The sequence below is a fragment of the Juglans microcarpa x Juglans regia genome, chromosome 2S (genome assembly GCF_004785595.1).
Source record: "Juglans microcarpa x Juglans regia isolate MS1-56 chromosome 2S, Jm3101_v1.0, whole genome shotgun sequence".
NCBI classification, from domain to species: domain Eukaryota; kingdom Viridiplantae; phylum Streptophyta; class Magnoliopsida; order Fagales; family Juglandaceae; genus Juglans; species Juglans microcarpa x Juglans regia.
This window is the reverse complement of record NC_054597.1, coordinates 2,387,837-2,412,648: the sequence shown is the minus strand read 5'-3', so window position 1 is coordinate 2,412,648 and position 24,812 is coordinate 2,387,837. Positions and strand designations below refer to the sequence as shown.

General features: G+C 38.7%; 1 protein-coding gene, 1 non-coding gene and 1 pseudogene across 2 annotated transcripts; all 3 read right to left on the bottom strand.

Moving 5' to 3' along the window:
- Window positions 1–759: 759 nt before the first annotated feature.
- On the bottom strand, window positions 760–3,653 carry LOC121253624 (annotated as a pseudogene).
- A 1,079-nt stretch (window positions 3,654–4,732) lies between these two features.
- On the bottom strand, window positions 4,733–4,804 carry TRNAP-AGG. Its single transcript has one exon. It is a non-coding gene; the product is annotated as a tRNA-Pro (tRNA).
- Window positions 4,805–13,354: 8,550 nt separating this feature from the next.
- On the bottom strand, window positions 13,355–14,099 carry LOC121252868 (classical arabinogalactan protein 11-like). Its single transcript, XM_041152697.1, is given in 2 exon segments — window positions 13,355–13,891; window positions 13,894–14,099. Coding segments are annotated over 2 exon segments (489 nt in total). The 5' UTR covers window positions 13,990–14,099; the 3' UTR covers window positions 13,355–13,498.
- Between the last annotated feature and the right edge of the window lie 10,713 nt (window positions 14,100–24,812).

The window sequence follows — 24,812 nt, the reverse complement described above, 5'->3', positions numbered from 1 at the left end:
TTTTTGTCAAAATGAATTTATTCTCGTCATATATATTTCTTTTTATTGCAAATAAATCGTCACAAATATTATTTTTCTTGTAATGAATATTGACCTCCTAAAATATTAGCAATGATAATGTAAATATCCTAATCAACTAACATATAAAATTCATTATTAATCTACGCACGTACCCTAGCAATACTTGCATGGATAGAAATTTAATCCCCTGATCTACTACTTGTAAATTAAGGAACGCGATGGCCTGATGATCGATTGGACAAAATATGAAGATTTTAGTGCATAGTTCTTAAGAACCTTTGTCCCTAATTGTCACATGGCCGACCAACATTGCAGATCATGGTCGGGTCATTTCGGAAAAAGAAAAACAGAGAGCTAGACAACATCCTTCATTTATTGGTTCCTTAATTTCTGATTAAATATTGAAAAATGATATTTGTAATCATTTAATATATAAATACTGTACAATCTCTTTAAAAAAAGTGAATAAATACAATACTCACATAAAAAAAATTAATTTTTTAATAATAAATTACGTTCTTTTTCAAAACGATTGTACAGTACTTATATATTTTACGACCATATGTAATAAATAACTCCTGTCAAGATTAATGAACTGCTTGCATCCAAGTGTTCTGCAGATAAACGTTAATTAATTAAATTGGTGATCTGTTGAAGGCAAAAATTAATTAAGCAGCAAACAGGATTGGATCTGATCCGTTATTCCAAAGCAGGGACTCCATATATAGAACTCAATGGTTTTCTCTAAAACTTTCTTTCTTTTTTGTATTTTTTTGTCCTCTCTTTGTGTTTGTTTTGGAAGTACCGCCACCATTATATATAGCAGTGCATATGCTATACTATTACAAAGGTCAAAAGAAAAGAGTTTTTTTCTCCCCTGGGATAAAAAAAGAGATGAAATATTGAACACAAAAGATAGTTAATGACCTCCGCAGAGGATGATGACTTGTCAACTTCTGATGATCTTCACGAATCGACCCTGCAAAGTTGGAAATATAAAATATAGTTATTACTACTGCATGAATTAAAAAATTATGAAAATAACTTGCTCGATCGATCGGCCATTAATATTGTTCAACAATATCATATGCCATTAATTCTAGAGTTATACAGATGATCTATCTGCTTTAGATCCATCTATGGTTCTACTATATATTGTCACAAGAACTCTTCATATACAAAGAGATTACAGAAAAGTAAATTCATAAATTGACGTAGTTTTATGAAATTCGTTAGATTTATTTTATAATAAAAATAATTTTATAATCTGATATATTATATCAAGACACATCAGTTTATGATTTATTTTTATATAATACTTTTGCAGTTAAAATATTTCTCTAATATTGCCACTAATTTATACGATGATTCTTTCAAAAACCGAGGAGGGGGCTGGGGTAATTATAACCTTAATACGGGGTCGCTTCTCAGCATTAAGCCTACGAACTTCGTATCTGATACGTTTTGAGAAGAGTCTACTCTGCCTCTTCTCCTTGTATCTCAACACGCTTGCTTCTCTCATCATCTGCCTCCTCTTCTTCCAATCATGAATATTATCTTTGTCTTCCTCATCATCTTGATCTTCCTCCTTCACTTTGATCACTTTCAAGCTTCCAACCATTTCAGGAACCGCCCATTCATTCCCAAAGCTGCCCCAGCTCTCAACTAAAACCTGCCATAAAATCATCGATCAACATTAATTTGTTACTTTGATATGTTCATGCATTGTCATAACCTCTAGCTACTTCCATGCCCGTCACAAGCCAACATCGATGCAATTTCAAGCTTGGCGCATTAAAACATAAGTGCTAGCTAGATGATCTACAAATAAAAGTATATATAAAATCATACATTAGATTTGGTTTAAATGAAAAGATGAAAGTTTACAATCTAAATTTATAAATTTATTTTTGTAAAATTATTTTGTAAACCAAGCAACCATTTGATCTCATTATAAAAATTTCTTATTGATATATCTTTTAATTTTTTTTTTCATTATTGGAAGGGGAAAAGAAGATTGTCACCTTTGAATGAGGAGCTTCCATAAAATGGGAATATATATTTGTTGGGTTTCCACTCTTTTAAATTACGTTTTTTTTGGCTTAGGAAAAAATAAGTTGCATTCATATACTAGAATACTTCAATACAAACGGGCCAAAATAAGAGATCAAAGTATCAAACTGCAACGATGGATATACAATCATTTTTATAATCATTTCTATATATATATATATATTAAAATGAAAGTATTTATATAAATTATTTTTCAAGAGTAGGTCTCGTTTTCAAGAATATGTCTCGTTATTATAAATGAGATGAAATAAATTGAGATTAAAATTAAAAGTTGAATAAAATATTATTATAATATATTTTTTTAATAATATATTTTTTGAAATTTAAAAAAAATAAATTATTTATTTTATTTTATATAACAATTAAAAAAAAATTATAATAATAAAATAATGAACTGAATTGAAATTACAGACAGGTTGAGTACCTGTCCCAAAAGATTTCAAGAATCCAACCACCAAACGGGTCAGTGAACTGGGCCATAGCACAGCTGGCTAAGGTGCAGTTCTGTCCCTAAAAGACTGAAAAAGGTTGATGCCTAAATATCTCGATGCAACATATCATATAATTACTATGTCATGATACATAAAATGAAAGGAGAATTGCGTTTTCTTTATTTAGAAAACTAATTAAATTCCTGTAATGAAATAATTTGTGCAAATTAGTACAAAATAAGACTATTGGCTGCCAAAAACTTAGTCTTGGCGATTTTATATATATATAGATATTATTAAATTTATTATAATTTATAAATTAAATTATTAAGTTGTGCGATGGTAATTAAGACTTTGGAATATAACTTTTCTTTGTTAAAATCTTACATTGGCAGAGTCATGCAGAAGTAGTTGCTGCTGATAATGGTCATGATGCAAGTCTGGCACAGTCTGTGGAGGGGACTCTTCTGCAATTAAAAGCGGGCCCTTATCCGACCAAGCGTTTAAGATACCCTCGTAATCAAGCTTCAACGACAACCCCTTGTCCATCTTCCTCGGCCTCCGCTTTGGACACCATACTTCCGCCGCGCAGCTACTCACCTCGGCCTCCACCTCCTTCTTCTCCACCAGTAACTCTGAGTAACACACCCACTTTTCCTCGCTTGGCTCCCTCTCTTTGTTCCTCATGGCCGCTCGTACCAGCTTCGAGCTCGCACTAGTACTACTGTTGCCGGATTTGCCACCGACAACATCACCTAATTGCTCGTTATCCTGTCCGCTGTTGGCGTACGTTAGCGACGGTGGGCAGAGAGGCAGTCCTCCTCCGAGCACGAAGTTCCCGCTAGGAGGCTGTTAAGGTTAGCGCCTGGCTCGGAGTCGAAGAGGAAGGCCACGTTCTCGTCATGTATGTCTTTGTCTTCAACGAGGCTTTCTGGGTGTAAAGGGAACAGGTTCAGTTGGTGTTGGTGTCGGTGATCATCGCGGTGGTTGCGGGCCATTTGGGTGGAGTTTTGTGAGTTTTCTCGGGGAGCGTTAGGTGGCGACTGAGGAACTTGGCTTTCTGGTCTAGGTTCTTATTTTCCGAGCGTTAGGTGGTGGTTGTCTGGCTCTCTCTATTGCCTATTGGTCCGAGACCTAGCTTTCATATCCGGGGGCCTGTTCTTGTTGCACATGTCTCAGATCACACTCACACTCACACACACAAACACACGTTCAAAAGCTCTCTTAATTTCTGGCTCAACTTACCACGGGTTCCTCGCTCCAAAGTGGGCGGTTGAAGAAAAAGCGAGAAAAAAGTGAGACTTTTTGTGCGGGCCAAGGCTTGGAGCTTGTACGATGATGTGATAGAAAGCTTTATCAACATGTGGGCTGACAAGATTGGGTAAGGACTGGATTGTGTTGTTGTCCAGATATCGTTTTGCGGGGATGGATCTTGGATTCACTCATTGGGTATTTGAAAGGTCAAAGCTTTCCCTATTAACTGTGCAAAGCTTTCCCTAAGCTGCACTCGGTTTCACTATGCATGCAATCTCACCCCCCAAACCTGCCCTAATCTCCGATTAACGTTTTTCACGTGATGGTGGCCTTTGTTCGTTCATTGTCAAAGCTGAAACTATCTATCTTTCTAGGGGCTTCCAGTTTCTCCTTTCAAAATGAAATAGTTTTGGTTTTTGATTACTAGCGAACGTACGTATCCAAAAAAGTGGAAAACCAATTAGCCAGAGGACTCTGGCACCGGCACCTGCTACTTTGATCTTTGATGTGTGATTTCCACTGACTTAATTATGAAAGGCTCTGCCTTCTTTTGTGACTTCGTGGATGTTGCTAGCAACCTTGTTTTAACCTCGTATATTTGTTCGGTTGTTGTTGAACTTGTTCCATATATATATATATATATATATAACAACTATATATAATACGTATCAAGAAAAAGATCTTTGGTAACATAGTCAATTAGACATTAATGCCTGTGCATATCAATTATTTCCCGTAAAGAAAAAACATTACATTAATTATTTTGTCGAGAGATTCGCTGGGGCATTTTTTCTTGAACCTTTTTTTTTTTTTTTTTTTTTTTGTACAATAACTCCAACTACCTACTAGTATTTTGACCTTTATCCCCCCCCCCCCCCCCCCCCCCCGCAAACTGCAAAGGGCTTGCACCTAACCCCCTGGTTGGATAAAAGTTAAAAAACAAAAACGAGATGGGGGCATTCCGAGAATTGAACTCGGGACCTCTCGCACCCTAAGCGAGAATCATACCACTAGACCAAATGCCCTTTTACTTTTCAGCTGTAGATATAAAATTATTACTCAAATGACAACTTGCTCATAGCTTTACCACTCGTATGTATGGTGAGAGACAGGTGTCAGGTGACATCGGAACTGGGAATACGCATTTCGGTACCGAGTAAAGCGTTGAAAAAAGTTCATCACATGGTTCTTTACAACGGTGTAATTAAAGAGAGAGAAATATATTACGTGAATTTTATAATATTTTATATATATAGTTTGTAATTTTATTAAAGTATTTAATTGATCGATTAAGCATGAAAGTATAGACATTTGTGATTTCGTGGTACGTGAATGACCAATATTACCTCTATATAATAATAAATCAACCCGTATAAAATGGCCCAATTGACCAGAGACATGCACGATCAGGATGAATATCATGGAATACAGGGCTGGCTGATCAACAAATTACTGTGCTGATAAACTTTGGTCTCCAAATTAAAATCTTATATAATATATGGGTAATGCTAGGATGCCGCCCAATAGAGACCGATGGGCGTGCCCCTAGGCAATATAAGAGAATCAGCATGATACGCACCACTCTCGTCAATCCCATGATTCATGGTCATCCCAGATTTCTCTCTAATGTATTTTGGATTGTAATTACTTTGTTCATAATTTCTGTTTATAGCTGTACATTCCTTATTTAGCTACAACCTTGTAATTTATATTGTCTTGCGATAATGAGAATTCAATTGAGCTTTCCTGCAAATTACTTGTGTAAACCTTTTATGGTATCAGAAGGTCTTCTTCTCTCACGAGAATAACGATCCTCCTCTGCACTATGTCGTCTAGCGTTCATTCCACTCCCCACTCTGTCTCGGGAGGTTTTGATCCTTCCACAGCCCTACCTTTGTTTACCATCAACACCTCTAGCCAACTACCTTATAAGCTTATTGCCTCAAATTATCCCTCCTGGCGTGCATCCTTCATAACCATTTTATTTGGCTATGATCTCATGGGTTATTTAGATGGTACACTTCCGTGTCCTCCTACACCTACCGAGAAGTCCTCTTCCTCTGCTTTGGCTCGCTATGCACATTGGTATCGATAGGACCAGTTGCTGCTCAATGCGACTTCTCCTCGGTTTCTGAAACCGTAATGCCTCTCATTGCAATGACCACCACGAGTCGTGCTGCTTGGCAGCATCTCGCCCATCTGTTTGCCAGTAAATCTCGAGCTCGCATCATGCAGTTGAAGGAAGATTTAACCCTTATCCAACGGGGTTCTCGCACGGTATCTGAATTTCTTCATGCGGTCAAGGTGATCGCTGATGAACTTTCTCTTATTGATGCCCCAGTTTCGGATGATGATTTGACGCTCTATGTTCTTAATGGCCTTGGCTCGGAATTTCGAGATATGGTGGCTCCCATTCGCACACGAGAGACTGCTCTTTCGTTTGCCGAATTACATGATTTGCTCATTGGTCATGAGCACTACATCAAACGCATGGATGGTAATGCTTTCGCTCTTGTTGTCACAGCAAACTCTTCTCAACGGAAACAGTCCAATGGTCGATTCAAAAATAACAAATCTCAATCCAAACCGAATTTCAACAATAAATCTGGATCAAAGAAGTCTCCTGTTGTTTGCCAAATCTGTGATCAGTCTGGACACATTGCTAAAACATGCTTCAAGCTTCCGTCATGTCCTGCTGCAAACTGTGCCACTTCGACAGCTCCAACCCAAGGCAAATGGCTCCTTGACTTTGCGGCATCTCACAATATCACATTCGATTTAGCCAATCTCTCCATTCACTCCTAGTATGAGGGACAGGATGAGGTGGTTCTCGGTGATGGTATAGGTTTGCCAATTTTTCACATTGGTTCTGCTACCATTTCTTCTCCTTCTCGATCCCTCACATTAAAGGAAACCTTACATGTGCCTCTCATTCATAAAAACTTGATATCTGTTCACAAATCTACTCATGACAATAATGTTATCATTGAGTTTCATCCTCTTTTTTACCTTGTGAAGGATCGGACGACGGGGGCAGTTCTCATGCGCGGTAGGTGTGAAGATGGGGTCTATCCGGTGGCATTTAGTTCCTCTTTCCCTCAAGCAAATCACATTCGACTAGCTGGAACTCGTGTCTCCTTCACTCTCTGACATCATCCGTTGGGGCATCCCATTCCAAAGATCTTGTCATCTCTTATTCGAAATCATGCTTATCTGTCTCCCCCTCTAACTATCCAATGTCCTGTATTTCCTGTCAATGCAATAAATCGCATAAGCTGCCTTTTAGTTCTACTTCTCTCAAGAGTACTACTCCTCTTGAATTTTTGTATGCCGATGTGTGGGACCCTCCCCAGTCCCTTCCATTGATGGTTATCAATATTATTTCTTACTTGTTGATCATTTCACTAAGTACTGTTGGTTTTACCCCTTGCGACACAAGTATGATGTTCACGCTACGTTTGTGCAATTTACCTCCATGGTTGAAAATCAATTTTCAAGCAAACTTAAAAATTTATACTCAGACAATGGTGGTGAATTCATCAAACTCCGATCATTTCTTAGTGGTCATGGCATTAGTCATTACACTACTGCCCCACACACTCCTCAACAAAATGGCACGGCTGAACGTCGCCATTGCCATATTGTTGAAACTAGTATGACTTTACTTCATCATGCTTCAGCCCCTTCAACTTACTGGACTATACTCTAGCCACTGAGGTTTACCTCATTAACCGTCTTCCTACACTTACTCGTGCACAAAAGTCCATTTGAAGCACTCTTTGGTCGACCTCCTGACTATCACAAATTACGGACGTTTGGTTGCCAATGTTATCCTTGGCTTGTCCCTTACCGAACCAAGCTCCAACCAAAGTCCCAACCTTGTGTTTTCCTGGGGTACTCCTTCACTCAGCATGCCTTCAAGTGTTTGGATCTCCACACGGGTAAGTTGTATCTTTCTAGACATGTCACTTTTGATGAACATGTGTTTCCCTTCAAAGATGCGCCTCCTCGTGTCCCAGAGCCAGTTCCTGTCTCTTCCCCTGCGATTACCGTAGCTCCTTCACCAGTGCCTCCTGTCACTCTTCCTGCTTCGGATCGCTTGCCTTTCACACCTCCTGCAGCTGAGACGCCTGTCCCTGTCACTCTGACTTCTACTCCAGGTATGTCCTTAACCTCTCCCATTCAGTCTTCCTCTAGCACTGAATCTCCTTTGCCTGCAGAAACCCCACTACCTCATCGAACCCATCATGTGGTTACAAGAACTCAGAACCATATCTTCTGTCCCAGGCAGCTATCGGTAACCACCAAGCATCCTCTTGCCTCAACCTTGGAACCAACGTGCGTTTCTCAAGCTTTCAAGGACCCTCAATGGCGCAAAGCCATGGCCGATGAATTCACTGCGCTGGTTTCCCATGGCACCTGGAAGCTTGTTCCCAAACCCCCTGCATCTAACTTAGTTGGATGTAAATGGGTATATTGCGTTAAGCGCCACCCCAACGGTACTGTGGACAGATTCAAAGCACGTCTCGTCGCCAAAGGATTTAATCAACGTCCGGGTGTGGACTACACTGAGACTTTCAGCCCCATCATTAAATCGACCACCATTCGGCTGATTCTCTCATTGGCTCTTTCTAATGGCTGGTCCCTACATCAACTTGATGTTAATAATGCGTTCCTGCATGACCAACTCACTGAGCAAGTCTTCATGCAACAACCAGTTGGTTTCATTGATTAGTCTCATCCTCAACATGTCTGTGCACTTCAAAAATCCCTCTACGGTCTCAAACAGGCCCCTAGAGCCTGGTATAATGCTCTGCGGTCTGGTTTGTTGGAGTTGGGATTTTTTAACTCCAAGTCCGACCACTCCCTGTTCATTTACAATCGGAACAACATTCTCTTCTATATTCTGGTTTATGTCAATGACTTAATTCTAACCGGCAACAACACTCAATTTCGACAGCACGTTGTCAAGTCCTTGGGCGACAAATTCTCCTTGAAAGAATTAAGTGACTTGCATTACTTCCTAGAGGTGGAAGTCATACGAGTGAAGCAAGGTCTATTTCTCTCTCAGAATCGATATGTCCATGATCTACTCACTCGATTGAAGATGACTGGTGCCAAAGAAGTACAAACACCTATGGCCGTGTCTGCATAGCTTCTTCTCCATGATGGTACCGCACTATGTGATCCCACTAAATACCGTCGCACTATTGGCTCTCTTCAATATCTCTCTCTTACCCATCCATACATTGGATTTGCAGTCAATCGTCTTGCTCAGTACATGCATCAACCCACTGTCTCTCATTGGCAACATGTCAAGCAACTCTTGCGATATGTCAAACATACCATTCATTTTGGTCTTCTTCTACGTTAGCAAACCAATCCTATTCTTCGTGGTTTCTCTAATGCCGATTGGGGGGGTAATCTTGACGATCGCAAGTCCACAACTACCTACATTATTTTTCTAGGCAACAACCCCATCAGCTGGCGTACTCGAAAACAAAAGGTCGTTGCTCGTTCATCCACATAAGCAGAGTGTCGCACTCTCGCTACTGCTGATTCGGATATGGCCTGGATTCATTCTCTTCTCAATGAACTTGGTCTCAAGCTTCGTGACACTCCATTGCTTCTATGTGATAATGTCGGTGCAACTCAACTTAGTCTTAATCAAGTTATGCACTCCAGAATGAAGCACATAGCTATTGACCTCCACTTTGTTCGGGATTATGTTCGCCGAGGCCAGCTGCGCGTCGCTCATGTTCATACGGATGATCAGCTTGCTGATTTACTTACCAAGCCCCTTGCACGATCTCGGTTTCAAAGTTTACATAGCAAAATCAATGTCGTCGATGGCACCTTAATTTTGAGGGGTCGTATAAGAGAATCAACATGATACTCATCACTCTCATCAATCCCATGATTCAAAGTCATCCCAGATTTTTCTCTAACGTATTTTGGATTGTAATTACTTTGTTCATAATTTCCGTTTATAGTTGTACATTCCGTTTATAGCTGCACATTTCTTATTTAGCTACAGCTTTGTAATTTATATTGCCTTGCGATAATGAGAATTCAATTGAGCTTTCCTGCAAATTACTTGTGTAAACCTTTTAGGCAAAACCTATCTTCTTCTTTTTCATTGTTTTTAGCATCTTTAAACATTTTTTAAAAATAAAAAAATATATTAATATACTAATAATCACTTTCTTAATCAATAAGTAAGTAAGTAAAAAAAATTAAATATATGAGCGCTCAAAATATTAAGAGGACAAAATGAGAGGACAAAGTAATATTATTGTTAAACAATTAATGTGAAGATCCCCTAATCGTACGTGTAGCTAAAACATTCAATTATTCTATCCCATGCATGGACCCCAATTAATTAATTAAAGAAAACGTATTATAATAATGAAATTTAATCAATATAATATAATGAAACGTTATAAGCGACAAGCTAGATTTTACATTAATGCATTGTATGTGAATTATATAGTATTTGTTTTGTTAAGAATTGAGTTTTTCCCTGCCCTACCTGCCTTCAATTAATTTTCCTATCAATCTGCAGAATCGCCTGCTGGAGCTGGGCCTAAATTTACAAGGGCATCGAGGGCTCACATGCATCTATATATATATATATATATATATATATATATATATATATATATATAATTGTTTGCTTCTAGCTAGTCCTGTTTGCCTATATATATATATATATATGATTAAGGGTTCTTCTTCTTCTTTTTTTTTTTTGGGGGGGGGGGGGGGGAATAATGTTTCATGAATGTTTGGAAATAAGGCTTCTCCAAGTCAAACAGTCTGCGATTGAGTAGATACGTACCCTCGAGTTGTTGCCAGCTTATTGCTTATTTAGTCAATCATGAGAGCTGAAACCTTATTTAATTTCCAAAATCCATTCTGTTGTAATGAAACAACCTAGCAAGTTATTAATTGAAATAGATATGTGGGGCGCCGCAAATAACTCGTGTGCGCGCGTGTGAGAGGGATAATCTTCAGCTATCTGCTTGTTGAATCATTTTGAAAGCATTTGGATCGGTTATTTTATTCTTCAAATTTTGAAGAATATATAATTTTTTCACTTTTAACTAATCATTTAAAATGTAAAGTCTATATTAGATTAGTCATTACACTCTATAATAAAAAATTATTATTATTTTTTATTTTTTTATTTTTATAATTAATTTTTATTTTTTAATTAAGTATATTTTCATAACTTCCTATAATCTCCAACAATTATATTCATTTTCATTTTCACAATCCAATAAACAAAATTTCATTACACGATATCAATATTTTCAAAACAATTTCATCGATCTTCAATGCAACCAAACCAATTCTCATAAACATCATCACCAACTAATGCAAAATGAGAGTAATGAATAGGGTGGTAACCAACCTATAAAACTATGAACATCCTAGAGGCTGCTATCTTAGTTGCTGCCCACATTCTCAAACACCCATATTTGTGATCCAAAATAACAAAAAGCCACAAAATAATCATGCTAGAATGTTGGAAAATTAAGCCCAGAACATTCAATCAGTAGGATACAAGAATGAGAAGAATGATTGCCTGCAGCAGACAGTAGGCTAAAGCCAACGTAATTCCAGCCTTCCAGGTTAAAAAAGTTGGCTTTAAAACTTAAAAACTTAAAAAAGTTAATGAAGCTGTATAAATAAAGACAATAACACAGATCTGGTATCTCCTTTCTTGAACTATAATTGGAATCTTTGGAAGTATGTCATGTATATACAATGAATAAAAGGCAAGAGTACAAATTCCCACAAACTATATGTTAGTTCAGCTTCCTACGTTGGGACAGGAACATCAAAGATAGCGTCCCAATGGATCAGCATCACACTAAAATCATCAGACTTTCTCGGTCTCTATATTGGATCTTCCCAATTAATTTTTTCTTTTGTTCATCTTCTTAGATTTTCATAGTTTCAGTGCTATATTTTTTCTGATCTTGCTCAAAGCTGACACAAACACAATCGAGACAAGCAAAGAAACTACCAAGCGAACATGAAGACAAGCAAACATGAAGACAAGCGAGACCGAAGAAACTACGTACCCGAGACCAACAAAACTAAACCCAAACATCAACAAAATCAAACCCAAACAATAAAATTAAGAGTAGAATCAAGGCTAGGGTTTCGAATCAAACCCAAACAACATCAACAAAATCAAACCCAAACAATAAAAATCAAGAGTAAAATCAAGGCTAGAGTTTCGAATCTTATCGTGTGCTTGTCGTGCTGGAGAAAAGCTGCCACGGTGCCGTGTTGGAGAGTGCCGTCGCGGGAGAGAATGGTTGACGGGAGAAGAGAAATGGGGAAGAAGAGAAAGTGGGAAGAAGAGAAAAAAAAAACTAGAAGAAGAGAAAAAAAAAAGATGAAGAGGAGAACGGAGGAAGAGACGCGACAGAGAAATAGGGAAGAAGAGAAGAAGAAACGCGGGAGATGAAAAAAGAAGAAGAAAGAGAAAGGAAACGCGAGAGAAAGATAGCCGAAATTAATAAACAATGTATTTGGAGGTGAAACAATGATTTTAATCTTTAAAGAAAAAGATGAATTTACTGTAGATAATATTTAGGATTAAAAGTGTTTGGCTAATTTAATATGGGCCAACTATTGATAAAATTAGTTAAATTTCGAGATGAAATATTATTTGAAAAAGCCAATGTAGATGCTCTGAATCCTGATTATGCAAGATATGGCGATGCATGCATTGGAACTTAAAATTTTTAAGTCCATGTTAATTGAGGGAAGTAACCACATCATGATATAAGTGACACAGTTGGGTAAAGGGTTTGGGAATAGCTATTTGGAAGAAATAATTAGTTCTCAAACTGTGTGATTGAGAAGATTTCGACATCGGTCTCCTTGTTCGGAGGTTGACGAAATCTATTAACTCAGGGGACAGGAAGCTGCAAGCAATCCACCCTCGTGGGGCCTCTTCCCCATTTGCTTATTAGATTTGAGGAGTGGTTCGAGCATGAGCAGGACTACCATGCATCCTGGCCACCCTGATCTTTGCGTAGGAGTTGGAGCTCCTGGCTTTCCTGCCTGTCATCCAATTAGAAGGGGTGGATCGAGCTGTATTTTAGATTCCAAACACCCATGATTTGGTCAATGGCAGTCAATTTTTATGCTAATAATTTAGTTGGCCATGCATCAACTGGTACGAAAACTTTATTGGAAGACTCGGACTTCAGACAAAAATGAAAAATAAAATAAAAGAAACAAGCAAAAACAAGCTAGAGATTATTTGCAAGAACTCTATTAGCTTACAAATCTAAATTATATTAGTAATTAGCTAGAAGCTAGCTAGCTAGCATATCTGCATATGTCATGTATAATAATAAATAATCTGATTATTTGGCCAGATGCTTGTGATCTATAGAGCATGCAAATAGAAAATTATTATGCTCCGATCTCAAATAGTCTGTTACCCTGAGAATTAAACGCACATACATAAAAAGGAAATAGAAGAATTGTTTGAAGAACAAACGGACCATCTCCTACAGGTCCCAATTAATTAAATGGATTCCTCTCGATTAAAAACAAAAAAATTAACACAAATTAATCGCAAACAGATGCACTTATATATATATATATATATATATATGTAACAAGCTCGTGCGTGCACAAATAATTACTCTGTACGAACAACATCTACAGCTAGTCAATCGATCGCTAATTTAGAAGACGAAGAAGCCGGCAACAAGGGCTACACCAGCGGCAGCAGAGATCTTGATGGCGGCGGTGGCGCTATTTTCCGAGGGTGCGGGGGCAGAAACATCATCAGCAGCAGGTCCAGAGGCGGGTTCTTCTGCAGGGGTGAACTTGCCTCCGGGGGCGGGAGGAGACGAGACCTCACTGTCGGGGGAGGAGGCAGAGTCATTGGATGGAGAGGCGGCAGGTGTGGAAGAAGAGGAGGTGGGAGGGCTAGCAGAAGCCTTGGGTGAGGAGACTGGGGGGCTCGAGGCCGATGAGTTGGGAGGGGACACGGAGGCTTTAGGGGCTGAGGACAATGACGATGAGTTGGGGGCCGAAGCAGGTGACGACGACGAAGACGGAGTGGCGGGTGAGGCCTTGGGGAGCTCGTAGGAGATTCCTCAGCTTGGACTGCCGCCAACCCAGCAATCGCAACGCAAACAAGAGCCAAAACAACAACTTGATGACGTGCCATTATCTTTTGGGTTTTCTGTGTTTTCGCTTTACAAATTCAGACAGAGTACGGGAAACCAGTTAGATGAATGATTGCAGTACTTCCCTAAGTTGTACAGAGAAACAGTACTGCTCCAGAGAACGAGGTAATTAAGCTGGCGGAGACGGGAAAGGAATATATAGGGTTAGGTATGGAGGAAAGTTAGGGAAATGTACGGCACCGGAGGCGTACGTAAGACACAAGGTGGCTTTTGCATTTTGATTTTCGGTTAAATCAGTTGGTTTGTTCGTTGTAGGTCAAAGGAAAAGAGAGAGAGGAGGACGTTTGGGTGACCGGCCGGGTTTGGTGGCTTTGGTACGAGTGGCGCGAATCCTTTGTTACAAACGTCGTTGCCAAACTTGGGTGGGTTCTTAAGGGCCAAATTAGATGCACCAGTACTTGTAAATTTGCACGCATCATCAAATGTAACATTAGAAAAATACTTTAATCACATGGATGTTTTGTAAAATTTATAAATTAATAAACTTACGTAATATGACATAATACACTAGATTATAAAATTATTTTTATATATTATAAAGTAAATTTAATGTATCGTATGAATTTGTGTCAATTTATAAATTTATTTTTTTCAAATTTTTTTTATGGCCGCAGCACTTTTCAATATAAAAATATATACTTAAAAGAAAAACCAAGATTGCTGTAGCGTTTGCACGAAAATAATAAAATAAACATAGTTTTGCTCCTAAAAAAATAACGAAAATGGCAAGAAGAGTAAGGTATATTTATGCTCCATTTGACCTTATGAAAAAACTTTATGGTATTATATTATTCTCAATTTGACCTTATTAATGCTAAGTACCCTTGCTGCTCAGAATTAAGCAGCTGCAAAAGATGCCATGCACCATGGAATTGGAAGCTGTCTGGGATGTTTGTTACAATGATATTACACAGCCCTAGCTTTCACCGAGCTCCGACAATAAAATGACAACCATATTATTACAACTATATAATAAAATAATATTTAAAAATAAATAAATTCTCTATCTAGGAATAATATTGTCGTTGTGACAGACATGTACTGGTCTCGAAGATTAGACTATATATATGCCCATGTAAATTATACATGTAATACATGAGTTTAACAACTTTTCTACTTTTTTTTCTATATATATTTTTTTAGAAATGCTTTAATCACAAAAATATTCCACAAAATTAAACCTACAAACTGGTGTGGTATGATCAATTGTAAAGCTAGCTACTAATTTAATTATTGTAAAATAAATATAACGTATATATCATATGAAATCATGTCAATTTGTGACTTTATTTTTGTGAAATCTTTTCTATTTTTCTACATGGTGAATCCTTTGCTAGTACTCTTATCTCTCAGATAAAGAGCAGTGATCAGTACGTACGGACGTAGCAGCTAGCATATGTAAGAAGTTAGTTTTGAATATATACCATATAGAGAGTTGGAAGGAGGGAATGGTACTATGGAGCTAGCTTGAAGGATTAGTTATTAATATGAAGGTGAGGTTAGTACTGCTTAACGTAAGATCATGATGATTTGCATCTTCTTTAGCTTGGTGCCACACAAATGCTGCTAAAACAGTACATGACCTTCCAGATCATAGAAACACATTGATCATCTGCATCTTATTGCATTGGTTTCCGGATTGCATGTATATAATATTATTATAATATACCTAGCATAGCACGGCATTTGTTGATTTTCAGGTGCATGTGAAGGGTCATCGTCCACAAACGGGGAGAAGGAAACGTGCAAATTATGTGCAAAAGCCGCCGGCTTTAAGCCGGAGCTTGATCAATGGTGGTCTCATGAGGATTATTCTCTACCTCACAAGCGGAGGCCGTGCGCAATAATTAGCTGGACCCCCGAGGGAGTCTCTACTCTACTCTCTTTCAAGGTTCACGATCAGGAGGATGATCGATCATTCTTGTTTTCAATATGGTGGAAGTTGTTCATGAAATTAATCTTTGGTTTCCTAGTCATGTAATCTGAGGTGTGCATGCATGGGTACTGTTTGATTCCTAATTAACGTCTAGATGATCAATATATATACGACCGATCAGGAAGATTGCAGCGGCCAAATCTCTCACAGTGCTGATGAGTACGTAGCAAGAGTACTGGATTATTAGGTAATAGATGCTAACGACAAAATCCAGCGCTGGACTTGTTAGAATAATATCCTTTTGATCTTTATCTTTAATCTAAAAAGAAAAAATCTATTCATCATCTATTTTCTTATTATATTTTCATCATCCATGATGTGACATTAAATGATAGGTTCACAAATGAAATATAATAAATAATTTTTCAATCATATAATGTCACATTATGTAATGATGAGAATTAGGATAACAAACAACATTAATCATTTTTGTCGATTTTCCAAACAAAAGCCAATATATATATATATATATATATATATATATATAATAGATAATAGAGCCACTTTGGACTAGCCGTGTTGTAGTTGGAGGAAAAACAGCCCACCAGTAAAGATACGACACATTAGCTTCTGAAGGTTGTTTACAATAGAAAAAGAACAGATGATTATTTCTCATCCCCTTCCCCTTCCCCTCCCCGTTTAGAACTACTGAAACTTATTTTTGTCAGGTGCCTTGCTTCAGTTTTTCAATTGAAGACATTACCCTCCATGGGTTACTCTTAAACTAGTAGTCATGAACCATTAAACTACTAGACCTAGAATCTACTTCACTCTCGGTTTCATTCTAAAACATACCCAATACCATGATATTGCAAAACCATAACCATAAAGTAATAGCAAAAAATTGATAAAAATCTGGATTATAGTAGTTTCAATCATACGAATGATAGGTAATGAGCAGTGGTTGAGATGCACGTCTGATAGGTAATGTGTTTTGGCCGAAGGGCCTTTGAGATGTTTTTAAAAACAATTGGTATTCATGGAGTAGATGAGTTATCAATCCATATGCCAAGATAATTTCCATAGCCCAAATTACAATCACTTCGAAATGAGATCTAACTCCAATACAAAAACTCCAATACAAGTCCAAATGAAGTTTTAATGTTAAGACCGAAAATTAAGTTCTATCAAAATACCAGTTTTTTGAAAATCTTTGAATGCGATGTTAGGGTTGTCGTCGAGAGCCAGTTGTGCTAGTTCTCTGCAGTCGGAGATGAGTGGGGTGCTATCGAATTTGGGTTGGGATGGAGTGAGTGATGTCGAGTGATGGGTTTGAATAGGAAGAAAAGAAGGAAGAGGAAGAAAGGGAAATGGAGAATTGGATGGGCTGTTCAGGTGTAATGGGATGCATGGTAATGGTGGTAAGAACTGACGTGTTGCATTCTGATTGGTGGGCTGATTTTATGAGATACTCAAATCGGCTGTTGCCCAGGTTTTCTCAATAGATAAACCAGCTAAATAATTTTTCTATTCAAATTGAGTAAACTAGCTAGAGATATATAATTAGATATTGGGTATGGCATCTCTGATCTCACTGGTCTACTTTATTATTTCAAAATTTAATAACAAAAATTTAAATTTTCTAGTGATGTAAAAAGTGTAGGGTAAAAGTAATCATTTAAATTTTGCAGTGATATTATTGGTCATGGGAATGAGATCATCTGATCTCTTCCTTTCTTTCTTTTTTTTGAAATTTTCGTGGCCTGTATTAAAAGATCTTAAACAAGATTCTGGATACAAAAAGGTACTGAATCAAAAGAAATGATATAACCACTGATGCATAGAGCATCCTTGCTTAAGGCATGAGCAACATAATTATTTGCTCTAAGAGTATGCCTTGTTGACCAATGAGTAAAGGAATCAAGTGTTTTCCTAGTATTTGCTATTAGCTTGCATGCATAAGTGATTGAATCAGTCTGAGAAGTGAGGCCTGTGACAACCTGCAACGAATCACCTTCCATTATAATGTCTTTGTAGCCCGAGGACTTGCAGAAAATGGAGGCCTGTAGAGCAGCAAAGGCCTCTGCCAGTCTCTGATAACTGCTCCCACACCTACCTGGCAGGATATTTTGTCTATTGAGGCATCCCAATTCAGTTTTAGGCTGCCTTTAGGTGGGGCTTCCCATTTTGAGAGTTGATGGCCAGTGGTTGTAGGAGTCCTCTTCTGTTGTGACATCTGTTGTAGCTCCTCCACCAGTTATCTTGATTGCTGAGTTATATTTGTGGGATGAGAAAATAGGCCCTTGAAGATCAGGTCATTCCTCCTTTTCTAGATAAGCCACGATGTGATTGCAAAAACCATCAGGTCCTCTTGCTCCAGGCCTTCCACAAAACCATCTACTAGCTCTGCAAACTTGTGGAATAAAGGGCTTGTTTTCTGTAATTTCCTTGTACTCTAAGCCCACGTGTCTCTTGCCGAAGGGCAATCCCATAGAGTATGTTCAATAGTCTCATGTTGCTGCTTGCAAATTGGGCAAGTAGGGTCTTCAATAACTTTCCCTCCCATTAAATTGGCTCGGGTAGGTAAGGAGTTTAGGCAGGCTCTCCAGAGGAAAGATTTGGCTGCATTAGGAATGTTGAGATTCCAAAGTTTTGTCCAAAGGGCCCGTGTTGTTTGCAGAGTTGAAGGTTGACCTTGCTTTTGATTATCCAACTCTGTCAGTAGGTGATAGGCACTTTTAACACTGAACTGGCCTGTGGTAGTGCATCTCCATTGTAATTTGTCAGGGCTGGGATAAGGGCTTAGGGGTATGGCTTTTATCAATTATGCTTCCTCTTTCGTGAAAAGATTGGAGATGAGCTCCTCTTTCCATCAGTTTGTTAACTTATCTATAAGAAAGGAGACTTTGGTATCTGCATGTATGAATCTGATAGAGCTTTGGATCTTGAAAGTGTTTTGCTTGGGAAGCCATTTATCCTTCCATATGCTAGTTGTTTCCCCATCCCTTATTCTCCATAACAAGCCCTCATTAAGCAAAGGTCTAGCTGTTAGAAAACTTTGCCAAAGGAAGGATGAATTTTGACTTGGTGTGGCAGTGAAGAAATATTTTTTGTGATAATATTTTTCTTTTAACACCTAAGCTGCCAAGGAGTTAGGATTAGAGAGTATCCGCCAACCTTGTTTTGCTAGGAGGGCTTGATTGAAATTTTCAAAATCTCTTAGCCCAAGACCCCTTGACACTTAGCTCTCTTTAACTGGTTCCAGTGGACCCAATGTATTTTCTTCTCTTGAGTTTGCTGTCCCCACCAGAAGTTCCTCACCATTTTATTCAGTTCATGTACCAATTTCCTTGGAAGCTTGAAGATCCCCATGTTGTACGCTGAAATGGCCTGGATGATGGCTTTAATGAGTACCTCTTTACCTGCTTGGGAGAGGAATTTGTCCTTCCAATTTGTTATCATTGCCTGCACCTTGTCCAGAATGTTCTTAAAAGAGTGGGCTCGAGATTTTCCAATTAAAACTGGTAGGCCTAGGTATTTTTCATAAGAATTGGTTCCTCTTATCCCAGCTATATCTGTGAGAATCTCTTTGGTTTCTTCTGTGGTGTTCTTGCTGAAAAAAATTGATGTTTTCTCCTTGTTGAGTCTTTGGCCCGAGGCAAGCTCATATGAATCCAATAAGTAGTAGAGTCTACTCCATTCAATTGAATTAGCTTTGCAAAATAGGAGGCTTTCATCTGCAAAGAATAAATGATTGATGGATAGTTTCTTCCTTCTGATAGGTAACCCAGTCAAAATCCCAGATTTCTCAGCCTTGTTTAGCATGCAACTGAGGACCTCCGTGCACATGATGAAAAGGTAAGGGGATAGTGGATCACCTTGCCTAAGCCCTCTGGTTGGATGGAACCTATCTTGAGGAGCACCATTGAGGAGAAGGAAGTAAGAAATAATCCCAACACAATTCATAATTAGGTTCACCCAACGATTTTCAAAACCAAATTTCTACAAGACTGATTTTAGAAAGGGCCACTCTATTCTGTCGTATGCTTTACTCATGTCGAGTTTGAGGGCCATGAAACCTTCCTTACCCTTCAATCTTGTCTTCATGGTGTGGAGAGATTCAAAAGCCACTACTATGTTGTCTGTTATTAACCTGCCAGGCACAAAGGCTGTTTGTGTGGGAGAGATGAGCACTTTCAATACACTTTTCAATCTGTTGGCCAAACTGTTTGCAATGATTTTATAAAAAACATTGCAGAGACTTATTGGTCTGAAATCCGTGACATGTGATGGTGAAGATTTCTTAGGAATCAAAGAGATGTAGATTTCATTCATATCCTTAGTCCACTTTCCTCCATTTAGTACATCAAGAGCTGCCTGGGTGACCCTATTGCCCACTATTGGCCAGTGATCTTGGTAAAAAATAGCAGGAAAACCATCCGGGCCAGGGGACCCTAATGGGTTCATGCTAAAGATGGCCTCTTTAACATCAATTTCTTTGAATGGGCAGGAGAGGTTATGGTTCATTTCTTCTGTCAACTTCCTTGGCAAAACTGAAACACAGTCATCAATACTAGTTGGGCCCGAGGTGGTGAACAGGCTTTCGAAGGATTCCTGAAAAATTTTGCTAATCTCTTGTTGGCTGGTGTACTCTTGTCCTGACTCAGTTCTAATCTTTGTTATGGAATTTTGCTTTCTCCTTTGGGTTGCACATTGGTGAAAAAAACGGGTGTTTTTGTCCCCTTCCTTTAGCCAGGTTTGCTTGGCTCTTTGTTGCCATTTTAAATTTTCATCCTTCAGTAAGGAGTCAACTTCCTTCTGTAGAAACTTGTATCTCAGCATATAGTTGGCCCTCATTTACTTCTTTGAGGGAATTTCCTTCAAAAGACCCTCTTGACTTCTGTGCACATCTCTACACCATTTTGTCAGTCCATCTCTGCATGTTTTTAAACCAAGAAGTGTGTCTATAAGCTGATCTTGCTAGCCTGTTGATTGGTCCCAAATTTGTTTAATAAGAGTCTCACAACCTTCCTTCCTGCCCCAACTAGCTTCATACCTAAAAATTCTACCTTTTTTTTTGCTGGTGGCTTTCTTTTGGATTATAATGAGAAGGGGTCTATGGTCTGAGGTAATTGCTGCCAGATGGTATACTGTATGGTCTTTAAAATTCTTAATCCATTGTGAGTTTCCAAGGACTCTATCAAGTCGTTCCTTTGTGAAATGCTCCCCTTCTCTATTATTAGCCCATGTGAACCTATCTCCCTTGAAACCCAAATCATTAAGACCACAATGGTCCAGTGCCCTTCTGAAATTCACTATCTATCTGTATGGTCTACTGGCAGCTCCAAACTTTTCATCTAGGCTAGTAATCTCATTAAAATCTCCAAAGCACAACCAAGGGGTATTTAAATCAGGGATTAGAGCTTTGAGAAGATTCCAAGTTTCATTCCTTTTTGCAGAGTTTGGGTGACTATAAAAGCCTGTTATTAACCAGGGGTACTCATCAATGTTGGATTTGATTAAGCTTGAGATGTTCCAATTAGTGTATGTAATTACTCTGAAATCAACATAATGGTTCCATAGAATGGCCAAACCACCACTCCTCCCCTTACTGTTAACACTAAAACAAAAATCAAAACCCAGCTTAACACGAATATGCTCCATCTTTTTGCTGTTGCATTTGGTTTCTATTAGAAAAATCAAATGTGGAAACTTTGACTTCACTATCCTGTGAAGTTCATGAATTGTTCAGGGGTTCTCAAGCCCCCGACAATTCCAGCTCAAAACATTCATGAGGATGGGTGGGGCTGCTGCCAGCCTCCACCTCAATTTCCTGAGTTAGCCTCCTTGCAGGTTTGAGGGTAGTTTTTTGTTTTTTAGAACCAAAAGAACTGGATCTGGTTTCCATTACTGAGGCTGGTCTTTTTGCACATTGGATATGGTGAGGGGCATTAAGGGAATTGGTTATATCAGAGAGTATTGAGTTCTGTTCACTTGCTTTCCTTTTCCACTTGTTTCCTCTGATGGGTAGGTTTGGGATTGCACGAGGTGCTTTGGTGGGAAAGTTTGACATAAAAGGATTTGGCTTGTTTGGGGAACAACAATGTCTAGGGGAGCTATTCTCAACTGACCTATTGTTCACAACCAAAGAAAAAGGTAACTTTTGACTTTTGTTACTTACCTCTGGAGCTGCACACTCAGGATAGGATTGACATGCCTCGTTTTGGTCACAGCTATCCCGAAAACTTGGGGATCTTCCGATAGCTTCATTGGGCTAAAGTTAGCTTCAGAGGACTTGCTACTGTCGTGATTGTTCTGGCATAGCTGCTTTGGAGGTGACTGCTGGTGAAAGGCTGAGTTGTTCTGACTTGAGGACTCAACCTCTGCGGCTGACTGTGACTCCTCACCCACCACCTTCCCTTCACCTGCACCCTCTTCTGGCTCCCTGCAAGGTGGCCGGTTTGAAGGGGTCTCCGTTGATCCACCATACCTCTTCCCTGAGACAGGCTGAGTGAAACCAGAAGTTGCTCTCAACCATTGTCCGTATTGTTCTTTGGACTGAGGGACTAGGTTGAAGCTCGAGCATTTCCCATTTGCATGTTTCAGCAGACCGCATTTAAAGCAAAAGTTGGTTAGTCTTTCATACTTAAAATAGGTCCAGCATTGTTTACCTCCCAGGTTTATCATCCTGCCTCGCAACAAAGGTTTGGTAACATCCACTTCCACTCTGATTCTCAGATAACTCCCCCAACCACAACCTTGGTCGTCCACTTCCACTATGTGTACCTTTCCAATGGCTGCACCTACTTCTTGCCCAGGTGCTCGTTCATGCCTGCAAATGGAAGGTTGTGCACTTGAACCTAAAAAGGTTCTGAGATGAAAGAGACTTCATTTGGGGAAAGTTCCCCTTCAAATTCCTTCAGACATATTATATACCGATCGAAAGACCAAGGCCTCCCTTGAAGAACTTTTTTCTTATCTGATAACAACTGTAATTCTAGAAGGAATTTATTTGGCCCAAGGTCTTTAAATGTTAGCCAGCCGAAATATAGCTAGTCGGGCACAATTAATGCAGGTTGGCCGCGCATGCATAAACAACCTACTGCAGTTGCGGCCATGTTAAATTGTTAATAAGGTTCCAAAAGCCGCACAGCAGATTCGGTACTTTGCATTACTTTTTGTTTCATTGTTATTTTTAAGTAGGAAAACTCTACTACGCCGTCCGAAATATATCGTTTAGTTTGATTGTTCGGTATTATTTTTTTTAGTAAATGATAAGAAAAATAATTTTAAATATATTGATATATTTTTTATTTTTTAAAAATATTTAAATATATTAAAAAAATAAATTAAAAAATTAAACAAAAATAATTTTATTACTAACGATAACTGTGAACGGTGATACTCGACAGAGCAGCACCGATATTTTAAATATGCTTTGGACCGTCTGTCTTTGATTATTTTTTAATGCTCTATTACCTATGTTATTGGGGGAGCAGATGTTGAAATTATTATAATCATCCACCTGTGAAATTACAGCCAGTGAAAGGATACCACGTTGACCGAAGAACATAATAATATATATATATATATATATATTCATGAGTCGTACGTGCAACTGAGCACAAAGTACTGTCCTTTCTCCCTCTTCTCATGGCTCAGACGATTCAGACCAACACATTTGGGTCTGTTAATTTAAACGAACATGTACGTATGTATAATATTTTACACGATAATATTTTAGAAAAAGGGATATTTTTATAAAATAATTTATAAAATTAATATTATTTTATAAAAAGACTCTTATTTTATACTATGTGTTATAAAATATATTATAAAATGTGTTGTATAAATATCACTACTCATACTACTATATAGATTTTTAGAAGAGTAGTTAAGACTTTATTACACTGTCAAATTTTAAAAGAAACTTTTTAAAATGAGTAATGCTACATGCAGTCGTGGAGTGCGCAAACGTCGTGTATTCGTTTTGAAAAAAAGTGAGGTCCATTATAAAAAAATTATTATTTTTTCATGTAGGTCTCGTATTTATTCATTTTTTTTAAAGTGTTTACACGGCGCTTGCACACTCACGATTACAACTATCATTTCTCTTAAATATGATACATATTATGTGTAATTAAGAATAGAATTAGCTACTATTCACTACCCCACACTTTACGTGGCAAACCGGGTTCATTAACAAGTGAACCAGTTCTTGTCCCAACCCCTCCATCTTAGTCCCGTCCGAGGGAAGAACAAAGTCCTCCCCTCCATCTTTAACCTCTCCATCTTAGTAACGATGTGCGTCTATCGTTCCTGGTGATCGAATTGAGATCAACTACAACAACCACTTTGAGAGGAAGCACGGTGTGTCACCAAGAGAGGATGACGAAGCTGGTGGGTGGCCGAAATGGAGGAGGCACGATTTTGCTTTGTTTTGTCGAGGAAGAACAGGGGCTTATGGACATGCCATGGTGGCTTACGATGGTTGCTTTCGTGGGTGGGGTGGTGGCAGAAATCTCTCGACATTGATACTTGGTGCAACGGCTAGGTCTTCATGAGGGCCATTGTTTCTTACGACAGGGAGCCAAGGAGAAGCCATGGGGTGCAAAGCCATGGAGACTCGTCGACTTCTCTTGAATGTGGCGGCACTGCGAGAACGTGGTGGTTGAATCAGAACTTAAAGCTCCCTAACGCGAACTGCCGTGTGTGGGCTCATGGGGTCTATTGATGCAGCGACGTGGTGCGAGGTGAGTTCACAATGGCTGCGTGATGGTGAGAGGTTTGCTCTGTTTTTTAGTTTTCCATGGAGTGTGGTTGCTTGGGTTGCCTTGGGGGATGCTACGGTGGTTCAAAACGCGGGATTGAATGTAGTTTATAGTAAATTTAAAATGACATCTTTCTTCAAAACGAGAGTTTCAGCAT